This window comes from Rhinopithecus bieti, unplaced genomic scaffold (genome assembly GCF_001698545.2).
Source record: "Rhinopithecus bieti isolate Rb0 unplaced genomic scaffold, ASM169854v2 scaffold_32083, whole genome shotgun sequence".
NCBI lineage: Eukaryota > Metazoa > Chordata > Mammalia > Primates > Cercopithecidae > Rhinopithecus > Rhinopithecus bieti.
Window position 1 is genome coordinate 3,098,561 of NW_016814096.1, and position 20,220 is coordinate 3,118,780.

Here is a 20,220-nt window from a genome sequence, read left to right on the forward strand (position 1 = left end):
TTTTTTTTTTTTTTTTTTTTTTTTTTTTTTTTTTTTTGCTGGAGAGAAAGACAAATAGACTGCCTAATCGATGGCAAGCTTTTATTTCTTTAGGGTTGTTATCCCTATTTCAGAGACAGGAAAACCAAAGCTCTGAAGTGAAATGACATAGACGATCACATTCCCTCAACCAAATTGAGATTCTAGTCAATCCAAAAGCTGGGGCAGGGGTATGACCCATGTTAGCCAGGCACTAGTGAGGTCATCTTACCTGTGATTAAGCTGGAGATGATTAGAGGGAGAATGAGCATTTTTAGCATCCTCATGAGAATATCCCCTGGGAAGGCTATTAACATAACCACATCAGGGTGGATGGGAGATGCCAAGCGAAGAAGCCCTCCACACACTGCTCCCAGGATGACACCTAAAAGGAAGGGGAAAACAATCTGAATTCATTTTTTGCCCTCATCAAATGACTAACTCTAGACACTTATTTCAGCAACATTGACCTTTCTCATGCTTCTGCAGTATTAGATGATGAACAAAGTGTAACAAAAACAACATTAGATAAGTGAAGCTGATTTTGTTGACTAGCGAGAGGACTTTCTATCCCTCCAACTATTCTAAAAAAGTCAGCACCCAAAGAGTCAAGGAGAACCTACTCAAGGCTTTATGAAAGTACACACTGGCAACTTGACTCCAACTTCTTTGAGGCTATTTGTCTACTTGGAGCCAGAAATTGTCCACAGAAATAAACCATAAGGGGCTGGGCACAGTGGCTTATGCCTATAATCCCAGCACTTTGGGAGGCCAAGGTGAGTGAATCACCTGAGGGCAGGAGTTTGACACCAGTCTGGCCAAAACAGTGAAACCCCGTCTCTACTAAAAATACAAAAATGTAGCTGGGCATGGTGGCGGAAACCTGTAATCTCAGCTACTCAGGAGGCTGAGGCAGGAGAATCGCTTGAACCCGGGAGGCGGAGGTTGCAGTGAGCTGAGATGGCACCATTGCACTCCAGCCTGGGCAAAAAGAGTGAGACTCCATCTCAAAAAAAAAAAAAAAAAAGAAAGAAAGAAATAACCCACAAGGACAGATATTGCTTCCTCGCCCAGCCCAAGCTTGACCACATGGCATGGCATTTAATGTGTGTCTTCTCATTGTAACTGGAGGCCAGATGAAAAGAACATTTAATTGACCAAGCTAGTGTGAATTCTATTTTTTTCTTCCTATCTATTTTCTTTGGCTTCCAATAATTTCCCCATGGCTCACTCTCAAGGCTTGTCCTTGACTCCTGTGTCCTTTTACATAGTTTTTAGATTGCTGATCTTATGGGTGCTCAAGAATGGAGTCTGAAATATTTAATTTTGGAGGAAACAATTTAGGCAGAGACGCTGGCAGGGATCTTTCACTTTACAGACTCAGATCTCAGACAAAAAATTTTAGATCTCTGCAAATGGGTGGCCAACACGAATGACTCTTGCAGAAACCACAAGTTGGGTCAGTACTACTGGCCATAACGGAGGGAGGGAGTTCCAGGAATGCAGGCCACGGTGTTAATTCCATGGATATGGAGGGAGTAATGTGGCTGCAAGCCTGATTCTTTTTCTTCTGCAGGTGAAAATCATACTCTCCAACTTCTTCAAGTCCTGTGATGAATTAGATGTGGTTACATGGTGGGTAACCTTTGGAAAACCTAACCATGCCTGTGGTTTCTTATTAAGTGAACTTAGCACTGGCAACCAAGGCATCTGTCTCAAAAGAAAGGCCATGGAATAGAGGGGTTCAGGTGGGTGGGTGGGAAGGACAAGTTGTTCATTGCTTCTCTGTGTAACCTAAGTGAGAGCTGAAGAACAAGGGAGGGATTGAAAAAGGAAATGGTGTGGTTGTCATTACAAGAAACTGTATCTTGCCCCATTTTCAATAAACCCTACTGGGAAACTTAAGACCAAGATTGTATCAACAGCCCGAGAACAACCATCACCTGGGCGAGGCCTGAAGCAGAGGAGGAAGACTTGCTAGATGGAGCTGGATCAGATTAAGGCATTGGGGCAAACATCTTCCACACTGACCTCATTAGCCAATGTGCCCAAATTACCTAAATTAATGATGTGTCTGGAGAAGCTCAGACCTTGGGAGCCATTTTAGTAGGGTTTTGTGCAATACGTGGGCTTATCTTGATGCAGGTGGTTCTCTAAACATGGTCCATGGACCACTGCTTTGGAACTGCCTAGAAGGTTTGCTAATATGTAGACTGCAGGGCCTCATTTCAGATGGCCCAAAGCAAAGTCTCCATGAGTATAGGAATCTACATGCCAACACTCTCACAAGATACTTACTTGCAAAAAATTTAAGAACTACTAGAATCCAAAGGAGAATGAATGGCTAGAGGAGGTAAGGAGGAAAACTATATCACTGAAGCCTGGGCAGACAGGGCCCTAGGCAAACCATGTGGCTTCCTTTCTGGTGGAACAGCTGGCTGCTGAGACCAGCTGCCCCACAGAGCCAGGAGAGTCCCAGAGAAGAAGGGACTGGGGGTGGGGTGGTGCAGGTACCTACCAAACACCGTTAGGGTGAGCAGGAGATTCTTCCCCAGCTTGTCACACAGACGCAGGCCCAGGTGCCGGTGCTTGGGTTCCTCCGAGCTGAGGTGACTGTCGTGCATTCGCACTTCCACCTGCTTGGGCATATTATTGGCACTGGAACAGAAGTGAAGGCAGAGATTAGAGAGACTGGCACCTCCCCTATACAGTTTCAGGGGCTAGATGAGGAGGAACCTCTCCAGGCACAGTTGGAATCTGGAACCATCTGCAGGAAAGTAAAAGTAAGTGGGACTCAGGGTCACCTATAAGCAGGACAGTAGGATACACTGAGAACTGATGTGGATCCTCCCAGTAAAGGAAAGGAATACCACATGCAATGGTAGGGTCTTCCAAAGAGTTGCCCCCCATGGTAACTTAGGGAAGGAAGTTACCATGTTACAGAGCCTTTACTTGAGTCTTGACCAAGGTTGCAAAGGCTAAAATAAATGGAGATCCAAATCCAGACTGGTCTGGCTCCAAAACCTGAGCTATTTTGTTCTTGTAACAACAGCAAAAAGGTGAGTCATACTTGAGTTACATCAACATTAAAATGTCTCCAAGCTCAAGCCTTCCCCATCCTGACATGTGAAAGTCACAAAGGTTGATCATCCAAGCTTTACTTCTTTTTTGGAAAAGATAGTTTATATAGTAAAAAAAAAAAAAAAAAAAAAAAATCAACCTATTGTGGCTTTTAAAAGGTCACCTACATTATCAAGACTGCTAAACTGGCCAAGAGCTAATACCACTTAGAACCTAGAAGTATGGTTTTAAGAAGTATTTTGATCACCTCCAGCTATGGTTGCAGCCAAGCCCTTTTCTGGGTAAACCCCAGGTAAGCCTAAGCCATCCTGGGAGTCTGCCCAAAGGAGCCCTTGCTGGGGTAATGGGCATACTTCTCCGTCCTCAGCTTTGTCATTTCCCTGGCCAATGATATTCCAGATGTAAGCTTGGGGATTGCCATAGGGAGGCCAGTTTTTCACTTTCATATCTTAGGACATTTTTTAGCTGCTGTTTACAATCACCATCATTTGATAAAAGAAACAAAAAATAAGCCTTTCACACCTAGAAAGAGAGGTGTCTCTGAACAGATGACAGTGCCTTCAAGACAGGGAGGTGTTGCCCTTATCCAGATAGTCTTGTCATAGACTGGAGAAAATTTCCTTTGGAACCAAAACCAAGCTGCAGACCAGTGTTTTGAAATCACTGGTTATAATGGGAATAGTGTGGGTTTTGGAGCCAGAGGGCCTTGGCTTCAAATCCTGACTCCAACTCTTGATAGTTGTGTGGGGTGTAGAAAGAAAAGCCTGACGCCTACTTCATAAAAATTAAACAAAAATATGCTAGCATAGTACCTTTCTCCAGTGTACACAAAGAAGAGACACTTAACACCCATCAACTTCATGACAAGGATGACATTTTGTTCAGTAGGCTTACCCACTTGCCCTGCCATTCCAGCAAGATACCAAGACCTAAGCCTCCAGTCTCAGAGTTAAGACCTGGAACCCAAATACAACTACTTGCTTTTTCATAACAGGCTGCCTAATACACTCGCCACCCAAATGTTTTAAAATTAGGAATAATGTTGCATGATCAGATGAGAATATTAGTCAAAATATAAGCTTCTTAGTCTCCCCTTAATGGCCAAATTTTCTACTCATCTAGTTAATTTCTGAGGCAACTTCTGGTTTCCTGACATATGTGTGCACTAATAATCCCTCAGACTGTCTGAAAAAGAAAATAGGGTACGACTGCCCACAGCAGGTGGGTGAGGGCCTTTCTGATCAGTGAGCAACAAATACCACTTCCTCCTATCGCCAAGTGAAACAGACAGAAAATTCACTTTACAACACAGCAGGGGAAATGATCAAAATGATCTTTTAACATGGATAGACCATATTTCTATGTTTACAGTGGGATCTTTTTCCATTTTTAAACATGTCTCCAGCCAGTAATATGAAGCTCTAAAGCAGGAAATGTCGAACAAAGAATGGAGGTAGTATATGTTCTGAAATGGTGAATGTATTTCCTTAGCCAGCTCTTGGCCAAACTCTCCAGTCCCCTTGAGATCATTAATCTCCTTGCCTTCTGCTTCATTTGAATCCCTCCTGCCACTGAAATGAGAATCAGGCACATGGTTGGTATTCAAGTAAAACTAGGAAGTATTTAAAGCAACCATTCTGGCAAGATCCATATGATGTAATGGAAGTGTCAGGCATCAAAACAGCCATGTCAAAGTGAAAACACACAAACATTAGGTTAGCATACACACCCAACCCAGCAACATGGTTGGATGCCTGTGCCACACATTTCTTTGTTGTACAATATTGCTGCCTCTTTAATGGTTTGTTTTTTAGGCCATAAAAAAATGTTCCTGAAGTCCTGAATCAAAATAGCCACATCAAAGTGATTACATGAAAATACTGTAAACCCACAAATATTTATTGAGAGAATTTCCGTGAGCTGCCCTCTTGGAATTAAACAGATATGGAAGACTTGTAAGAGTTCTTGATGTCTGCACATAGAAAATAATTTTAAAGGTAATTCAGGGACTCATCTTGCAGCTGGAAACACAGAGAGTCCCCCAAGAACTCTTTGTAAAAATTCTGACTAATCTAAAATTTCCAACTATTCTAATTAGTCTAACTAATCACTACATCTCCCAGAACACAGAGACTGACATGGGAATTATCACGTAATATAGCATGATTATATAATGTATATAGATTATTATATAATATAGAGCTGCTTCTAAGCCTATACACCTTTAGAATAAGATGTAAGTTTTTTAAAAATGTGTTCACACAAACAGCTATGTAAATGCTGATTGCAAACACACCTGGTAACAGTGACAATAACAGGGATAACTTATATTTATTGAGTGTTCTCTGTGTGTCAGATACTATACTCAGTAATGGGTATGGTATAATCTTTACTCTTAAAGAGCCTTTATTCAGAAAGAAAACATAAAGCACATTGTACTGTAATTGTCTGCTTTATGTACAGGCCCTGAGCAAGCTTGCAAAGGAGTCTATGGGAAATCATAAGAACAATGCCTAACTCAGGTTCAGGGAAGAGGAAGGGATGTTCAAGAAGGGGTTCCAGAAGGGGCCAAGACCTGAGTCAGCTCTTGAAGGAAGGATTTTGTTTAAATGCCTACATTCTCCACCAGTCTATGAACCCCAGGAGGGCAAGATTGTGATCTTTAACACCTAGTACTGAGAGCTTAATCAATGTTTGCCAACAGAAATTGAGAATTGAAAAGCAGCTCTAAAATGGCCCCTTGCTTGCCCCTGGGAATAAGGCCCTTCTGCAGACAGACCGGCAGCATGCCACTTCAGTCAGATTCTGACCATTCTTGCATTTATTCCACAAATTTCTAGTGGGCCCGTATTACAGGCCCCATACTGTTGTCAATGTTAAAGATATTGCAATAAACAAAAAGAGCCCTTGATATCATGGAGTGTGCACTTTAGTGAGAGAGCAAATACATAGATAAATACATTTTAAGTAGTGAGAAGTGCTGGGAGGGGGGTTGTATTAGTTCATTCTCACTCTGCTAATAAAGACATACCGGAGACTATGAAATTTACAAAGGAAAGAGGTTTAATTGATTCACAGTTCAGCATGGCTTGGGAAGCCTCAGGAAACTTACAATCATGGTGGAAGGGGAAGAAAACGTGTCCTTCTTCACATGGTGGCAGCAAGGAGAAGTGCCAAGGAAAAGGGGGAAAAGCCCCTTATAAAACCACCAGATATCGTGATAACTCACTCACTATCATGAAAACAGCACGAGGGTAACTGCCACTGTGATTCAGGTATCTCCCACGGAGTCCCTTCCACAACACATGGGGATTATGGGAGCTACAATTCAAGATGAGATTTGGGTGGGAACACAGCCAAACCATATCAAGGGTGAAGGAGAAGGATAGTAGTGTGTGGGGAGACAGTGTGATTTTGTATCAAGTGTCCAGGGAAGGTGTCTATGATGAAGGGACACTTGAATAGAAACCTAGAAGAAATGAGGGGTCTCCTCAAGTATTTTATGCAATTTGTCTAGAGCTTAGCAAATAAATGGAACATACACAATTGGGAAATCTGTCTTACTACCTAGATCCCAAAGCTCCCACCCAGATGCACACCCTGGGGTCCACATGTTTATTTTTACATGGATTCAAATGAATATGTAATAAGTAATGCTGGGTCCTATCACCATCATGAATATTATGAGGGTTTAAATGACTATCCCAGCTCCCCCTAAGAGAAACGGTTACCAGGAAGAGGTGAGTTGCATACAGGTGGAAAGCCTAAGGTCACAGCAGCCAGCAGATTTGCTCCCATGGCAATGAGCAGAAAGTGCCAAATCTGGTCTGGGAAGTCCATCGGATACACAGTAAGATGTCCAGTGTGCACACTTACCCTTTTACTAATAGTCCCTTCCTACGTCCTGTGGCTGTGCACACAGAACAAAGCAATAAAACCCAGGTGGGATTTGGGTCCACCAAATCCATTGAGGCTAATGCTCTCTGACACTGCCTGCCATCTGTGTTTCTACTTGAGTGCCTCCTGAATGGAGGAATATTAGCAATGCAATGCCTTAATGTTGGAAGTTCCAGTGTGCCAACTTAGACCGATCTCTCGAATGGCCTCCACTTCCCAACAAAGTAAGGCCATGTGGTGGGACAGCTGTTGGAGGATAATTAAAAACTTTTAACAATGAGCCTATAATTTCCTTCAGCCTTAGCCTCTCCATTGAATTATTTAAACAGCTGTTAATTTTGCAATCGCTGCCCAGTTCTTTCTCATGCAAATCCACGTGAGTCCTGTTTCAAGGCAAGCTCAGCTTATCGTGCAAATCATCCTCTGTGACTCAGAAGGGAACGTGTAATGGGGCTAACGCTAAGTTTTAAACTATTCTCAGAACCTGCTTTTCATTAGCATTCAATTTCCCTTGCTTTGCCAAGAGCCTCTAATAATAGGCTCATTAGATGTGGTGTTGGATTCAGATTTCCTGCTGCACACTTCAATGTCGCCTTAGCTGGCACCAAACTCTTTTTTCCACCTTCACTGATTCGATGAGGTGGCAACAGAACACTCCACAGGGAGCCTAAAAGCAACTGGTGTGTTTCTCCTGGAGGATGTGAGGTTTGCAATGGGCTTCACCCACCTGTCTTTCCACTGCTGACATCTAACTTCCCCTCTCTGGCCCCAGGCTTCAGGATCTGGGGAGGTACTGAGGAGACAATGATGTCCAGAAATTGCCCTACTGGAAGACACTAGGTCACCCTAGTATCAAGAACAAAAACAGTGCTCGTAGCAGGGCCTCTCGCCTAAGACAGTTGTTGTATTTGGATAAGAAAGATGGAAATACCAGTGGTGTCAGCTCGAGCACCAAGAACCAGGAGGTAGAGATTTCAGCTTTGATTGTCCCACATCCAGGATTTCCCCCAGCTCCCTGAAGAATGCCACCCCTGCTGTAAAAGGGCCTGAAACCCTAAGACTTCCTGACATTTCCAACAGCCTGCAAGTCCCTCCACCCTTCCTAGATCCTGTAAGACCTGCCTTAACCGTGTCAAAGATGCTTACCAACCAAGATGTCAGTCTCTCTCTGACAGATACTGTGTTGTCACAGATCCTGCAAATGAAACTTAAAGGGTCACAGCCTCCAAAGTCTCCTTCAGTCCCTTCTTCTATTCATTGTGTCTTCACAGTGTTCATTTGCAAAATCACAGAATTACTTTCTGGTCCTGCTGGTGAGGCACTCCAGACTCCACAAACCTCTTTTCTATAGCTTCTTTCAGTCCATTTGAGGGGCTGGTTAAAGAATACAGTTTATAGCTATCCTGAATCATGACGGTTTTGGGCCAGGATAGGACTGGAAGTCAGGAAGTCTGTGTTCTAATTCCAGGACTGCTGCTAAGTGGGTGTGTCAGGGGAAAAGTATGAGGATAAAATGGATGTAACGTTACCTTCCGTGATCAACAGACAGTAGGGTAAACTGCTAGGAGATGGTAAAAACACATTCTTAATGTAAGATATCAATAAGGTTTAAGTATCAATTTTGGCCCATTTTTATTTTTTAGGTCCCATTCTCTTAATCTATAAAATAAGAGGGTCGAATTGGAAAGTCTTTAACATTATAAAATTCTGTGATTCTCTAATTCTCCAGGGAGGAAAAGGATAGTAACAGCATTCAGTTCCAGAGATGTGGATTCCATTCTAGGTACCCACGATGGAATAAGCCTAGAGCTGACCATGAAGACAAGTCATTTCATTTACCATGAGATAGCCCAGTAGCTACACCACAACGCTCACAGGGAAAGGCAGAGATGAGAGACAAACCAACAGCAACCATAACAACAATCTTTTGTGTTCCTTTTAACCTTTCTTATGTCTGCTGTGGAAGCATTGTTTTCTAGGGCCAATAAAGCTGGGTTGGGATGAAATTCAGCACACAATTCAGACGTGAGCATCTTCTAATTCCTCATCCATCCTTCACCCATTCTCAGGTCTAGATTTCTAATGTGGGCAGGTCAATGCCTTGGGAACAGTCAAACAGGTAAACTGGCATTGGGACCGGCCAAGTGCTAAACTCACCGCTAAGCCATTGAGAGATCACCTACATCAGGCACAGTCAACTTCTGTGGAACTGGTGAGGTGGCACTCAGAAAAGACAAGATGAGAAATCGAAGGAGAAGAGCCTCTTTTTCCATATCGCTTCCTAAGTGCAATGGCCCAAGCCAGCTAATGCCATGAATGGCAGGTATACAGCCAGTTGAGACTTCAGGTGTCTACACACAAACTGCAAAGACAAAGTAGCAGGAGACAAAGTTTTCAAGGGATGAATAAAAATTGTATTTGTTTGGCTCAGAAACAGATGTTAAAACACCAGCTCTGATGAGTGACTGTCAGAAGGCAAGTTGGTGGAATGCAATCACATAATTACATGGCCATTGATTCTTGGTTAAAATGTCCCTTTTCTGGCAGTGGCTGAGACAAGACATTTCGTCTTTTGGACAAACCATGCAATTCATTGCATCATTATAGAGCTCCGATAAGATAATATCTATGAAAGCACTGAGAGAGTATCTGATATATAGTAGATACTCAATTTTAATATCCTCTCTTTGTCTGAAATCCCTCATATGATGCAAAATGACCAGTAAGAGAGTTTACTCACTGTTGAGTTTTAGTAAATCTCCTTGCCCATACATTGGTGCTTGTGCCTTTTACAAACAGAAAGTCTCAGAGGGTCCAGAGTGGGTGAGGGTCTGGGAAGATCCCACTGCCATCAGCCTCCCTACGATGGAATGACTGAATAACCTCTCAAAGAACATCAGGAGTACAACCTTAAGGATATGGCCTCTGGACTTCTATGAAATCCTTCCCCAGGCAGAGACTTAGGCAGCTTTGACCCAACAAATTTGCTTATTTCCAGATAGACTCACCACCTCAAACAGAAATAAGACACCAAGGAACAATTAGCCTCCGGGGCTCAATGAGAGACTGGGGTGGGGTGTTTGATCATCTCAAATTGGGAACCTCTTCTAAAAATAAAGATTATGCTGTGGCTCAGGAACACACTGGCCAGCCCAGTCCCCAAAGGCCTATCAATTCTGAAGTAATGGCTACCCATCTCTGGTTCATGGAACAACACAAAAATACATGTGATAACTTCACACAACATCAACAAGATGAGGAAGATTCATGTGGCATGCACTCTGGCTTTTGAACCAGGGGCAACTTGGCCCCTTTCCAGATGAATAAGCCAGCTTGCCTTGAAGCAAACCATCTCTGCTAGCTAAAACATCCTCCACCCACTCTCCAAACCAGCCTTCTTAGACTGACTTTTATTCCTTCCAAGTAACTCTGGGCATGACTTCCCTCAGGAGCCTTTAATGACTTGACTCCCAAGTTTGCTTTGTAGATGCAGTTTACCATGTCGCCCATGCTCTCAAGGCATTTTTCACAGTTTACTCGTATATTTTCCCCACTAGAACATAAACTCTTTGAGGACAAACTGTGTCTTATTTGACTCTGTCTCCACCATGCCTAGCATCCTCCTGGCACATAGTGTATGCTAAATTAGTGTATGTTGCATGAAGGAATGAAGGAATGGATGATTATGTTAAAAATATGTTATTTTCACAGGTTCTTTGTGACACTCCATTATAAGAGGTAGTGGTCCAGAAGGCTAACAAATCTGAGAAGAGGAGAGAAATGAGAGAAGGAAGATAAGAAATGGTTTCAAGTGGGGAAGTCCCATCCTGTAAAAAACAGGGGGGCTGGGTGCAGTGGTTCATGCCTATAATCCCAGCACTTCGGGAGGCCGAGGCGGGTAGATCGCCTGAGGTCAGGAGTTTCAGACCAGCCTGGCCAACATAGTGAAACCCTGTCTCTACTAAAAATACAAAAAATTAGCTGGGCATGGTGGCAGGAGCCTGTAATCCCAGCTACTCAGGAGGCTGAGGCAGCAGAATCGCTTGAACCCAGGAGGTGGAGGTTGCAGCGAGCCGAGATCACACCATTGCACTCCAGTCTGGGCAACAAGGGTGAAACTCTATCTCAAAAAAAAAAAAAGAAAGAAAAAAAAAAAACAAGCAGGGAACACCTGCACTGAGAAAAACAGTGTGTAGCAGAAATGGGCAGCATCACAGCAGGGCTGATTCTTTTCTGCTGGTGGTTGTGATCCAGCTGCCCTGACCAAGGTATGGTGGTCTCAGTGCTCCCAGCACTCTTGAGGGAAGATGGAACGAGGAACCACTCTAGGTTCACCCAACAAGGCCTTTGGGGAAACTGATGAGGACCTGGGAAGATGTACTGGTCCCTGAAGAATCTCTTAGGACTCAACCACTAAGCATCAGTATCTCTAAATTGGACCCTCCAAAATGTGGTCCTACTGCCAGAAAGCACGAGTACTCATTCCCCTTCCAAGAGCCACTGGAACCCTGATCTTGAGGTTAAAAGAGCTCAAGATTTGGCCCTCAGGCCTGGGAGGTTCTTCTAGCCTCTGAAGCTTCTCAAACTGAGCCTTTCCTATCAGTCTGCCAGACAGGAGTGACTAGGATGTTGACTAAGAGGTGGTTCAATTAGCTGCAGCGCCTTTAGGCACTAGGCAGAAACTGGGTGAGGTGCTGTATACCTTAGCTGGGATTGGGTCTTTTGATCACACTTTACGATTGCTTTTCTTCAGTGCAGCCTGTCTCTTTTTATTTCCTTCCAGACTGAGCAGTCAACCACGCAATGTAGCATCAATCCCAAGCAAGAAGGCAAGTCACTATCATGACCTTGCAAATTGCAAGATTTACCATGGCAGGCATTCAAAATGCCACACAATGCTTTTGTGAAATGATTTTAAGGGCTTCCTCAAAGGTTCCCTGGAGACCTTCAAAGTCACCCACTTCTGGCTCCCAGAGACCCAAATTTTCTCCTTGAGAGAACTATCCCTTTGGATTCCACCCAAAGACCCAGATTTAAGCCAGAAACGTATGGAAAAAGCAACCCATTCACTGACACCTTAGTGTAAAGGAGATTCTCAATCCATCCCCCAAAATAGAATTATCTGGAGGAACCCCTTAATATAGGTCCTGGACAGAACTGTATCTGGAAGCCAAACAAAAGGAGATGTTAAAACATAAATGACATAAACTTTGCCAACTGCATACCATTGCCAGGATCAGTCTTGAAGTCAACTGTTGAAATTCTGAGGCCTCCGCAGCATTTCTTGAATGCTAGCAATTTTATTCTCCTTTTTTTCCTTTTTAATCCAGATGCTTATTTCACATGAGTGTTCAGTTTGTGGAAATTAATCACACCATTCATGTAAGATTTCTGTGCTTTTTTGTCTGAGTGCTATACTTGAGTTAAAAGTAGAAAAATAGTCAAATTAAATTATCGTGTTAGAAGTAAATACATATAGCGTATCTATCTTTGGCCCTAAATGGCTGATTCATACTGGTGGATTTCCCAGCAAAAGAACAGGTACTAATTTTGCCCAAAGAACACCTTATACTTTGGGAACATGTAACCATCTCCTTCAGATGAGGCAAAACAGCAGGGCCTTAAGGTAGTCCAGGTTATAACAGAGTGACCTGACTGGCCAAAGAAGAAGTTTATGGCCTTCATCTTCTTTTTACTCTTCTATGCCCATAACAGCAAAGAACTCATACATTTCCTTTCTTGTCTTCCATAACAGGAACCCAAGCAGGTTCTTCTTGTGTTCATCTTTCAATTGTAAACAATAACCAACATTTCATCAGTTTAACTTTCTAACAAATAAGCTAATAATAACATTTGTGTCGTTTAAAAGGCGTTTTTGCATTCATCAAGAGTTAATGATATTCCTGAGAGGGAAGGATTATTCTATCTTGGAAATGAAAAGACAGAAGCCCCAGAAGATTCTGAAACTTGCCCAAGCTTATGAAGCTTAGAAATAGCAGAGTTAAACCTGTGCTGTGGGTCTGCAGCAAAGTTAAACCTGTGCTGTCCTTTGCCTTTGAATCCAGTGTTTTATGGGCATACTCTTTCTAGAGGTATTTGCAGAGCAATGGACATGTTAGAACTACCACCGACACCAAGGCACTAGGTAGCTACTTATGAGACTTGCATTCTAGCACGTGGAGAGAGAAGATAGAGACAGGAGGTGCTGCTAAACGAGAGAAAGGGCAAGTGAGCTCTGGGAAGCTATGGCCTTGTTGTCTGCCTTGGACAATCCATGCTGCTGGTGCCATGGCCCCAGATGTACCATCATGAGAAAATGGCATCCACTCAACTGACTCCTCCCTTCAGGCAACCAGGGCACACAGGAACCATCCTATTCCCACTGACTTAGCCAGCACTTGCTGCTGTGAAATAACCTCAAGGGTTCACTCCAACTCTGGTCCTTCACCAGGAAGGACTCCCCACCAGAAGGACCCTAATGTCTGGTAACTGGTAATAATAAGAATAATGATGATGACAATAATGATGACAGCAGTTAACATTTACTCAAAACTAACTTCATACCAGGTATTTTTCTAAGTCTTCTTATGTATGAACTTATTTAATTCTCACAATAATCTCAGGAGATAGGTACTAGTATCAGCAACTTTTACTGAAGGAATAATGAAGTCATCGAATGGTTAAGTTACTTGCTCAGTGTCACAAAGGTAATAGATGGTAGAGCTAGGATTTGATCCCTGTCAGTCCTGGACTTGGAAGAACCGGTCAGCCCACTCTCCCTCCAGTCTGAGAAAACTTGTTCTTTACATTAGGCAATTTCATGCTAGCAATACACATTGAAACTGAACATTTGGCCAAAAAAGTGATTTTGCTGTCAGGGGATAAGGAGGATTCCAGAGAGAAGAAAGGTCACACGTAGTCCAAACCAGAGCCTGCTCCAAGAGCTATATGCAAAAGTCATGGAATCCTAGAATTTCTGGATTACAGAGGCTTCCTGTCCCCTCTAAGCCTCTGGACAAATGATTATCTGGTCTAGTGGCCCCAACTCTGTCTCTGGTTCACTTGTTAAAAATACAGATCTCCAAAATTTATGTCCACACAAAACACTGCACAGGGATATTTATGGCAGCTTTATTTATAATTCCCAAAACTTGGAATCAACTGAGACATCCTTCAGTAGGCAAATGGATAAGCCACGGTACATGCAGACAATGCAATATTATTCAGCACTGAAAAGAAGTGAACTATCTATCCACAAAAAGACATGGAGGAAAAATAAATGCATATTACCAAGTGTGAAGAAGCCAATTTGAAAAGGCTACATACTGTATGATTCCAACTATATGACATTCTGGAAAAGGCAAAACTATGGAGGGGCATGGTGATGAATAGGTGAAGCACGGAGGATTTTTTAAGGCAATGAAAATACTTTGTATGTTACTATAATAGTAAATACATGTCATCATACATTTGTCCAAACCCATGAACATACAACACCAAGAGCCAACCCGTATGTAAACTAAGCACTCTGCATGATAATGCGGTGTCAATGTAAGTTCACTGGTTGTGATTAATGTACCACTCTGGTGGGGGATGTTGACAGTGGGGGAGGCTGCACTCGAATGTGAGCACGGATATATGGGAACTCTGTACTTTCTACTCAATTTTGCTGTAAACCTAACACTGCTCTTTAAAAAACAGTATACTAAACAAAAACAAACAAAACAGAACACAAAACAGATCTCCAAGCCCCATTCCTGAATATTCCAATTCAGCACGTCTGGATGGGGCCTAGACCTCCAGACTTTTGCAAAAGCACCCAGATGACACTGTTGCAGCCAATCCACATACCAATGTCTGGTCAATGCCTGAATAGCTGCAGTGCAGGGCAGCTTATCACTTCTACTCTAACCATCCTGCTGTTGGATAGCTTTGACTATTAAGAAGTCCTTCCTTTATGGTGAGCCTATAACTGTCTCCCTGTAGCTTCTATCTGCAGGTTATTTTTCTACCCTGTGGAGCTACCTAATAACAACAGTTACCATCAGACAATGTACTGGATGCTTTACATATGTTATTTCATTGACTCCCAAAAACACTCTTACAAGATAGCTACTATTATTAGTTCTTCTTTATAGATGAAAAACTGGAGGTCAGAGAGAGGAGCACATTTGCTCCAAGTCAGGCAGTTGGTGAGTAGATGAGCTGGATGGCAACCCAGCTCAGCCTGAACAAGGTGCACACACTTAATCATGACACTTACAGAAAATGAAGCTGAATTCCTTCTCAATCTACCAACCTTTGAGGCATATGAAGTTTCTGCTTAGGGTTTTCTCTTCTCCAAGTTTGTTACTATCATGGTTAAAGCACCTCAAGCTAATTACTTGCATGTGTCTCCTAGACCTGCACACAACCTTCCAGGTAAGGGCTGGCTACTTCCCCACTCCCCTAAGCTCATCAAAGACTGCCTTTCTTGCTCTCACCCTCCAGCTCATCAGATTCTACCAGAGCTGAGGCTTTAGCATTGCCTTTGAAAAACTGAAGGGCATAGGTAACTTCACAGTAGAGAAAGAAAGTCTAGGGAGTACTGGTAATGAATAGAACCATTTATTGCCTTTTTATTCTGTACCAGTGATAGGCAGAGTAATGCCTCCACAAATGTCCATGTCCTAATCCCCAGAATCTGTGGATGTGTCAGATTACATGGCAAAGGGGCTCTAAGGCTGCAGGTACAAAGAAGGTTGTAAATCAGCTGACCTCAAGACAAGCAGATGTGGCTGGATTCTGTAGGTGGGACCAGTGGAATCACAGGGGTTCTTATGCGTGAAAAGGGGAGGCAGGAAAGAAAGAATTGGAGGATGGCAGCATGACAAAGACACAGCCCAATGTTGCTGGCTTTAAAGATAAAGGAAAGGGCCAGGAGCCAAAGTGTGTGAGAAGCTTCTAGAAACTGACAAAGGCAAGGAAACGGACTCCTCATCTGAGCCTCCAGAAAGGAATGCAGCCCTGCTGACACCTTGATTTTAGCTCAGTGAGACCCAACTCAGACTTCTGGCCTCCAGAACTATACGATAATAAGTTGTCTTGATTTAAGCCTCTTGATTTGGGATCAGTTGTTACTGTAACAATGAGAAACTAATGTAGTACCAGAACTTACGGTAAGTGTTTTCTACACTATCTCATTTGTTTTTTACAAAAAGCCTCAGCAGAAGGTGATAGACACAGAGAGTCTCCTATCCATACCCACGCCTCTGCTGCTTCTAGAAATCTGCTCAGAGAAGCAGCATGCTCAGCCAGACACCGCTTCTCAAACCTCCCTTCCTGAGATGTAGGCTGAAGTGTTCTGCTCCTCCCTTCCTCACTTCTTCCTGCCCTAGAGAAATGTAGACCAAAGTAACATCTTTCTCTCTTTAGCCGATCATGTGTTCAAAAGGTTCAGCAACACCATGCCTCTAAATGGCTTCCATCGCCCATGGAAGCATTTCAAGGCCTCCCAGAGGACTTGTGCAGTTCCTTACTTTGGTTCCTTCGAATGAGCTGCTAAATCTGTGGTTATTGAAAGTGAACTAAACATCCAGTCCCTGTTGATCCCAGCAGTCCAGTCAGCTTACTGACTGCCCAATAGCTTCTCAACTAGTTTGATCTGCTAAGTTTACAAGTGATAAACTGAGCTATCCAGTCACCCCTGAAAGGTAATGTTCTCACCAGGAGAATTTCTTCTAGAGAGAAGAATGTGTATTCTCACTCTGGTAGCTTGTGGAGACAGACTGGTTCACAGGGCTTTGTTCACAGGGCTGTGCTCCCTGGAATGGTCTCATTCCCCATCCGCACACAGCTGATCAAGTATTCACTCCCCAAACAGGTCTCTTTCGCAACTACTCAAAAAACATAACCTTTGGCAAGGTGCAGTGAGGGGGCACAGTGGCTCACGCCTGGAATCCCAGCACTTTGGGAGGTCAAGGTGGGTGGATCACCTGAGGTCAGGAGTTTGAGACCAGCCTAGTCAAAATGGTGAAACCCCATCCCTACTAAAAAAAATACAAAAAATTAGCCAGATGTGGTGGCGCATGCCTGTAATCCCAGCTACTGGGAGGCTAAGGCAGGAGAATCACTTGAACCTGGGAGGCAGAGGCAGCAGTGAGCTGAGATGGCACCACTGCACTCCAGTCTGAGTGACAGAATGAGACTCTGCCTCAGAAAAAAAAAAAAAAAAAAAAAAAAAAGCAAAACCGAAAGCACAAAGAAACATAACCTTTATCTATATTGTTACACTAAAAATAACAGACATCACAGAGTTTATTCACCTTAAGGTAAAGATTCCTTTTCTTTATTGCTAAGCTAAATAAGCAGTAATTTTAACAATGTTAATGATGAAGAGTTGGAAATTTATTCTAAAACCCTTTAATTTATAGTAACATATTGTTAATCATTTAAGTTTTCTTTCTCTCTTTTTTTTTTTCCCTTGGGACAGTGTCTTGCTCTGTTGCCCAAGCTGGAGTGCAGTGGCACGATCTCATTTCACTACAACCTCTGCCTCCCAGGTTCAAGCAATTCCCTTGCCTCAGCCTCCCAAGTAGCTGGGATGACAGGCGTGTACCACCATGCCAGCTAATTTTTTTTTCTTTTTTTTTTTTTTTAGTAGAAATAGGGTTTTGCCATGTTGTCCAGGCTGATCTTGAACTCCTGGCCTCAAGTAATCTACCTACCTTGGCCTCCCAAAGTGCTGGGATTACAGGTACGAGCCACTGCTCATTTAAGTTTTTCTTAAGTAAATTTCAATGCACTGTGTTTCAGTCTTATTAGTGAAAGTTACTAAAGGGTTTTGTCCACTTATAATTATGAAACCTAGATCCCTGAGTGGCAATAATCAGATAGAACTGAGAAGTGATTGTCCTTTAGATAGGCATGGATTTTCCAGTCTGCCACAGTCCCCACCATCCCTTATTGCATCCTTGCCACCAATGCCAAGTGTCAATTACTATTTATCATCAGGCTTCCACTGCTGTCTTTCTGAAAAGAGTGTTAAGAGGAAAGTAAACTGTTTCCTGATTTCATGTGCATACCTGCCTGGCTCTCATTAAGTTAGCAGCCCCCATCCCTTTTGGTTCCATCATTGTACAGATGGGAGCTTTCTTCATATGCTTAAGTAAAATCTTCAAAAAAGGAATGAAAATTTATTCACCAGGCTATAAGTAGGCAGGGAGTGATTTAACAGAGCGAATCACGTTGTTGTTACTAAAGATGTCACATAATTCACGACTTTAAGCAAAGGTTCCCAGGGGACAGGTGTGAAAACAAAAGCAAGTGATGTGTCATATCACCTTCCTAAGAGCAGGCAGAGACGGTGCTTTAAGAATAATTCATGACTCACTAGCAGATTACAGGGGGTGGAGGAGGGCTTCACTGTCTTCTCTGCATGGCCCCTTATTATCAGTAGCCCCAAGATTAGGACTCTCTAGAGTAATGACTCAGTATGTGCTCAAATGCTGAGACATGACTTCAGCCTTTTCTTTTTTTCTTTTTTTTTTGAGACGGAGTCTCGCTCTGTCGCCCGGGCTGGAGTGCAGTTGGCCGGTTCTCAACTCACTGCAAGCTCCGCCTCCCGGGTTTATGCCATTCTCCCGCCTCAGCCTCCAAGTAGCTGGGACTACAGGCGCCCGCCACCTCGCCCGGCTAGTTTTTTGTATTTTTTAGTAGAGACGGGGTTTCACAGTGTTAGCCAGGATGGTCTCAATCTCCTGACCTCGTGATCCGCCCATCTCTGGCTCCCAAAGTGCTGGGATTACAGGCTTGAGCCACCGCGCCCGGCCAGCCTTTTCTTTACTAGTCTACTTTGCAGGGCAGGATATGGAGATTTGGTGAGTTGGACTCACAGCTTGTAGAGTCTGGCTGGAGAGCAGTTTTGTTTTGTTTTGTTTGTTTTGTTTTGTTTTGTTTTGCAACATCCCTTAAGACAGACATTTCGTACAATATGAAAAGTGACTGTTAGTCATTTTACAGATGAGAAAACAAAGTTAAGTAACTTTCCCATTGTCAGGTAGCTAGGAGGCTAGGAGTAGACAGGTGGGAATCACACCTTGGTCTGTCTTCATCCAAAACCAACTCCTTTTCATTACAATATGGCAGCTGCAAGAACCTGATATTTTAAGATGAGAATAACATTCTTCAATATTTCTTTATTTACAGCATCATAGACATAGCCTTCAATTGTCCAAAGTAGTTAAGAGTGTGTGCAATGATGGCAGGGAAGTGTGTGTATTGTTTTATATTGTTTTATTTTGCCACTCTCAAGCAAACTTCTTCTCCAGTCTCATCAACATACCCAGCCTCAACCTCATAGCTGCTAAATCTTCACAAATACCCATAAAAAGTATTTAGTGAAAGCTATATTTCCCCCAAGATACTGGCCATATAGGCAGCTTCAGGCCAAGTTCTTTCAAACTTCAGCCATGGCAACCATAGTTGCACAACCAAGGCCAGCTGTGATGAAGTCACTGGGAACAAATTAGCAAAGGTTCCAGTAGTCCTCTGGCCTGTAATCACTCCTCATCACTGGCTCTCAGACTATGTTGATGATCCAGACCCTGGGCATGGCATTTAGCTGAACTCTATAGCTGAAGGAAGTACTCAGGAAAGGATTTTTAATTTGAGATTTTCCTTTGAATAATGTGAGGCTTCATTTTTTGCAGAAAGGAAGACAGTCTATCATGAGTTACTACCAGGGTCCGCACAACAATGCAAAGCAAAATCTGATCCAGTCTCACCGGGGCGCAGTGGCTCATACCTATAATCTCAGCACTTTGGGAGGCCAAGGTGGGTGGCTCACTTGAGGCCAGGAGTTCAAGACCAGCCTGAGCAACATGGTGAAACCCTGTCTCCACCAAAAACACAAAAATTAGGCAGTCTCATAACCCAGTCTTGAAAAAATTAAATAAATACAATGTTTAAAATTAAATTTAAAATGTTTTAAAATCTGATCCAGTCTCTTTGGACATCTTCCCACAGAAGACGCTAAAAAAGTTTCTTATGTGGTACAAATACACCATGGAATACTATGCAGCCATAAAAAGGAATAAGATCAGGTCCTTCAGAGGGGCATGAATTGAGCTGGAAGCCATTATCCTCGTCAAACTAATGCAGGAACAGAAAACCAAACACCACACATTCTCACTTATAAGCAGGAGCTGAACAATGAGAGCACATGGACACAGGGAGGGGAACAAC

At 43.0% G+C, this 20,220-nt stretch overlaps 1 protein-coding gene across 3 annotated transcripts in view; it reads right to left on the bottom strand.

Moving 5' to 3' along the window:
• Nucleotides 1–20,220, bottom strand: part of SLC1A2 (solute carrier family 1 member 2) — a 167,143-nt gene that overhangs the window by 58,341 nt on the left and 88,582 nt on the right. For all 3 annotated transcript variants that reach the window (XM_017849685.1, XM_017849687.1, XM_017849686.1), the window contains exons 2-3: nt 2,537–2,676; nt 251–403 (exon numbers count right to left, since the gene is read on the bottom strand). In XM_017849685.1, coding sequence (XP_017705174.1) covers nt 251–403; nt 2,537–2,676 — 293 coding nt within the window. The remainder of the gene's footprint in view (nt 1–250; nt 404–2,536; nt 2,677–20,220) is intronic.